The 5,644-nt window shown below is 44.8% G+C and overlaps 1 protein-coding gene across 1 annotated transcript in view; it reads right to left on the bottom strand.

Moving 5' to 3' along the window:
* The window catches only part of CPD (carboxypeptidase D), a gene marked incomplete at its 5' end in the record, with an annotated part of 67,683 nt that extends 62,041 nt beyond the window's left edge, over window positions 1–5,642 (bottom strand). Inside the window, one exon of the mRNA XM_004706892.3 lies at window positions 5,302–5,642. Coding sequence (XP_004706949.2) covers window positions 5,302–5,642 — 341 coding nt within the window. The remainder of the gene's footprint in view (window positions 1–5,301) is intronic.
* Between the last annotated feature and the right edge of the window lie 2 nt (window positions 5,643–5,644).

Consider the following 5,644-nt stretch of genomic DNA (forward strand, 5'->3'; position numbering starts at 1 on the left):
GAGCTGTTCCAAGGGAGAAAGAGATGGCAGTCTGTTGCCGCTAAGTTTACAGCCCAGGAAACTCAACAGGGCAGCTATCTTCTCCATCCTGTAGGGTTGCTGTGAGTCTCAATCAACTGCACGGCACACAACAACACAGATAAACACCGCAGAACTCCCTTTAGAGTGAAACTAAAGGCAAGCAGAAATCCCACATATGCAAATTTTCCTCAGGGAACAGTGAGTTCCAGATTAGACCCCCTCCCTTGGCAATCTAAAGTGGATTTTCTCGCTCCTGCCTCTCTGAGGTTGAAATTAACTGGTCGACTCAAGTTCAGAAGAAGGCTGACATGTGCCATTCTCTCCATATGCCTGAGAGAAAACGAACCCTATCATAGGTTTAATTTAAAAGGTTCAATATAATCAGTTTTAGCCCAGAGGAGATCAGACAATTACTTGTAACACTGAATCTGTTCATTAGAAGACAGAACTTAGCCAAAGATGACAATGATTAAGTAATACTGGAACAGAGCATGAAAAAAAAGACTAGCTAAAAACTAATATGATTATGATTAGCGATCTTGCAGAGACAAGGAAGAATGCCATTTGGTGTCGTGGCAACAGCACAGGCTATGGCGGCAGACGACCTGGGTAGGAACAGTGGGTCTCCAAGTACTGTCACTCACCATTCACAGAAGCAGAAGCTAAAAGCTACAACAAAAATCACCCAAAAACCTGTTACCATGGAGTCAATTCTGACTCACAGTGACCCTACGTGTGTCAGAGCGGAACTGTGCGCCATAGAAATTTTGATGGCAGCTTGTTCAGATTTATTATGGCGTCGGGCCTTTCGGCTGAGGTGTCTCTGGCTGGACTCTCTGTCAGCAGCAGAGCGTGTGACCAAGTTTGCAACTCCCAGAGACAACTGGTCAGAAGTTACTGCCTGTGAATTCACTGCAAGCCCACTTTCTCCCTCATTTGTAAAATGGGGATTTACACTACCTGATTCCCAGGGTGGTTAAGAGAATTAAATAGGAAAACGTGAAACATCTTCGTGCACAAAAAAAACTAATTGCCATCGAGTCAATTCTGAATCATAGTGACTCTACAGTACAGGGTAGAACTGCTGCCCTGTAGGCTGCCGAGGATGTAAATATTTACAGGAGCAGAAAGCCTCGCCTGTAGCTTTTGGTCTGGCTGGTGGGTTTGAACTGCAGATCTTGTGGTTAACAGCCAACCAGCAATCCACTATGCCATCAGGGTTCTTTCTTCAAGTACAGGGATTGCTTTATAGCACCTCTCAACAAACATTCACAAAAGCCTAGGGGTAGGGGGTAAGGGTGGGTAATAGGGAGGTGATGTCAAGGAGTTTAAGAAGGAAGGAAGTAGTAGCAATTGTATAATGCTGCTTGGTGTGACTGAACTGTGGAATGATGCATCTGTATTAGCTCCCAATAAAATGTGTTTTGGGGGGGAAATAAGTAAATAAATAATTTAAAAGCCTTTTTTTTTTTTAAGCCTATTTAGGGAATCATTCCATTCTTCATGTCCACATTGCCAGCTCTAGGGTGGTAGAATGATAAGCGAAACAGAAATATATATTTTTTAAATTAAAAGAATTTTATTGGGGGCTCTTATATCTTTTATTACAATCCATACATCAATTGTATCAGGCATATTTGTACATATGTTGCCATCATTCTTTTCTAGACATTTACTTTCTATTGAGTCCATGGTATCAGCTCCTCTTTTTTCCTCCCCCCCTGGTGACCCCTTCAGAGATTATAATTATTATTTTCAAAGCTCACACCAACTGCTATCTCCCATCCCCCATGGTTTCTGTTGTTCTTCAGCAGAAATGTATTCTAACATCTCAAAACTCCTGTTTCCTCTAACTAAAGCATGCCTTTCTGAGTTGTGCGCCTACGATAATATAAACACTTTTTTTCCCTACTGACTTTGAGGAAGTTACAAGAAGGTTGGCCGGGCTCAGGCAATCATCATTAGCAACACACATTTTAGTGTTAATTATGCACCAAACAGTGTTCTACATACTAGGGATACATTGAACACTAAGAAAATGAAAACCCTTCATGAGTACATATTCTAGTGGAATAAAATGGATAACTGAAGATTCTAAATAAGTGGAGCAAGCTACTTTATACTACATATTTTTTATTAAAACCCAAGATTCTCTTCTACATGCAATTTTTCACTATTTGACATCTCTTGAAACACTTCTCATATAATACCACAATGCCAAACCAAATAATTTTAGGACAATGAAATAATATTTGTGACTTGTGTGAGTGATAATTAAATTCATTTTCCTGCTTCTGATTGCATAGCATTAATAGCACCAATGCCAGTGTAAATAATGAGGATTTCAAATGAAAGTGACAGTGCCTGTAGGGTTACTGCTTCATCAAAGCAATGTCTCATCTATCTAAACTCAGTCGCCATTCAAACCAGTCTCTCAAAGGTTCCTCACACCTGTCTTTGACTTCATGTATCACATAAGACTGAGAGATTATAAATATAAACAAGAGTCTATAAATATTAAAATACCAGCAGCACAAAAATACTAGATGATGCATACAATAACATCGCAAAATGGGCAAATGCTTTGTGTTTTTAACTGCATTCACATATCAATGTCCTCTGTTATTGAAGAATAGTTTGTTGCTAAACAAGGAGTGTTTTCAAATTAATTTTTAAAGCCTGATAGATGTACTGTAAACCCTATAGAATAATCAACTATGTTTATCTTTTGGGTTAGAGCAACATGTTTGAAAAAATGGTTGGGGAAATTTAGGGAAGCCCATAGCAACAGAAAGGAGCCCTGGTAGCAACCTGGGTTAAGCATTGGGCTGCTAACCGAAAGGTCAGTGGTTTGAACCCACCATCTGCTATGTGGAAGAGGAGGAAGCCTGCTTCTATAAAAAAGTGCAGCCTCGACTCTCATTCTCTCTCACACACACTCACTCTCTCACCCACCCACTCACTCACTCTCTCTCACCCACCCACACACACACAAAAAACACACACACACACACACACACACAAAGTGCAGCCTCAAATTGTACAGAGCGATTCTACTATGTCTTTTAGGGTTACTAGGTGTCAGAACCAACTCAACAGCCGTTTTCCTGGTGGGGGGAATAGCACCATGTGACTCCACTGAGACAGATGAGCTTTTAGAATCCACAGGAGCTCCCATCTTTGAGCTGACCAGCCCAGGCCATAACCTGCTATTGTTACCTACTGGTGATCTGAAACACTAATTTTTGGGTCCAGACTTTGCATGGAAGACTTTCCATAAAGCCTCAAGGTGACTTGCCCTGGGGGAGAAGCTCACTTTTATTTTTGGTCACAGAACAATATACTGAGAAAAATCTAGTCATTGCATTTACACCTCTCAAGAGTCATGAAAGAGTATTTAAGTCATCACGTAAGCAATGCAGGCAGTTCACTTGATGTGTCATTTCCAAAAAGCTCTGGCCATCCTCCCTCTGACTTAAGACACTATGTCACACGATACTATGTCTTACGCAGATGTTCAGCCGTCCTGATGGGGTAGTCTTTCAAAGAAAAGAAGTCTTCCCAGAAGCATATGTGAAATTAAAAATCTGGAACGGTCAAAATACATAACCTGAGATGTTTCTTGATCTGCTATCTAATTAGAGCTGAAATCTCAAAGAAGAAATGATTCCAACTCTCAGAAATTTCTTTGCTCATTACTACCTTCATCTTACTTTTGACTCAAATCAAGACAGACTCACTATAGCCTCTTCACAAGCCATAAAAAGCAGACACAAGTGGGGATATGCTGGCATAGCGATGCTTGAAAAGGGAGGAGGTGAAGGCTCACCTCAGATGCCATTCCATCGGCAGGACTCTGTCCCTTTCTGCAGAAAATCCCACCCTTCTCTCATGACTCGAGGAGCCCGGGTAGCGTAGTGGGTTATATCGTGGCCTTTGAATGGTAAAGTCAGCATTTCAAACCCACTAGCTGCTCCTGGGAAGAAAGACAAGGCTTTCTGTTCTTGTAAAGATGACAGCCCGGGAAGTCCAAAGGAGCCGTTCTACTGTGTCCTACAGGATCACTACCAGTCGGAACCCGCTTGAGGGCAGAATTTGGGTGAGGGTTTTTGTTGTTGTTCTCAAAACTCAGTTCAAGTTCTACAATTTCCACAGCTATGGCCTTGTTAGTGAGGCCCACACACTTCTGCCTACTGGGCACAATCCCCGCTAAATATAATGAGGTACATAAACACACCTCATATGTAATTATTCTGATTCCACACCAATTTCCTGAGGCCCTCATACATCTCACAAACAAAACAAACAAAAGCCCTTCAAATTCACTGCTATTGAGTCGATTCTGACTCACAATGAGTATTGAAGGACAAGGTAGAAGTGCCCCCTGTGAGTTTCTGAGATCTCTACTGGAGTAGAAAGCCCCATCTTTTTCCTGAGGGGCTTTGAACTGGGCTGATCTTGCTGTTAGTAGCCCAACTCGTAACCATGACACTGTGTGTCTACTGGTTAATATTTTAAACCCCACAACCTACTAAGTAGCCTTTAAGTAACATTTCGAGCATTAACAATAAGCCATTTTATTAAGGTACACACATGCCATCAGCCACCTTTCTCAGAGTCTAAAATCAAGCTGTTCACAGATGAGGAGTCCAGGTCTGGGCATGTTCCCCAGCCTCAGCCATCAGTCCTTAACTGAATCTGTGGTCAGGACAGGAGTGGAGTCACTCCCTGTCAAATGTCCAAGAGGAAGACGTGGGGATGTCAATTCCCATTGCTCAGCTACAGTCTCTCCGTGGGCTGTGAAAAGCACTAACCAGGAATCCAGGCCAAAGTCCCAACAACACTGCTTACTAAGTGAGTGAGTGGGACCTATCTGACCCTCCAATTTCTCCACTTGCAAAACAAGACACTTAGGGCTGTATCACATCAGACTGTGGCTGGCATAAAGTGAGATCACACTCTTTCTTAGAAGATAATAGCTAGTTGTGTGCATCTTATCTACAGACCAGATCATTTAATGCTGGTTCGTCCATCCTCATTCTTATTCTGTGGTCCTCTGAGAACAGGGACCAGAACGCTGGGAAGGACTGTCACCACTCCAGCCAGAGAGAGCTGGCTCTGCATGCCCTGGAAGAATGACAGCCTCTAGGCGGAGCTGCCCTGCCCATTAGCGGGCGGGCGGGCGGGCGAGTAAGTGGCCGGAGCCCAGTCCATTCTGGGGACAGGGACAGCGCGCATTGTGTGAGCGCCGACGGGGCGGGGCAAGGCGGCGACACTCACTTGTTCCTGCGGATCCAGTTGATGAGGGCGCGCACCTCGGGCACGTCGTCCAGGCCCGGGGGCTCGCCGGTGCCGAACTGGTCCGGGAAGCTGCGGTTGAGGTCGCGGCCGCGGCTGTTGTCGCGGCCCGTGGGCCCCGGCGGGTCGCCGTCCCCGAGGCCACAGTCCCCCTCGTGGGCGCGCTCGAAGCCGTCGGGGTTGAGGCTGGGCATCACGTACACGTCGGTGGTGTTGAGCAGCCGCACCAGGCGCGGGTCTCCCCGCTTGTAGCCGGCCACCAGCTCGCGGGCCAGGTAGATGAGCACCTGGCGCGACACAGTCTCGTCGCCGTGCATGTTGCCCA

The sequence above is a fragment of the Echinops telfairi genome, unplaced genomic scaffold (genome assembly GCF_000313985.2).
Source record: "Echinops telfairi isolate 266 unplaced genomic scaffold, ASM31398v2 ScPeMD7_7458;HRSCAF=8496, whole genome shotgun sequence".
In the NCBI taxonomy this organism is placed as follows: Eukaryota; Metazoa; Chordata; class Mammalia; order Afrosoricida; family Tenrecidae; genus Echinops; species Echinops telfairi.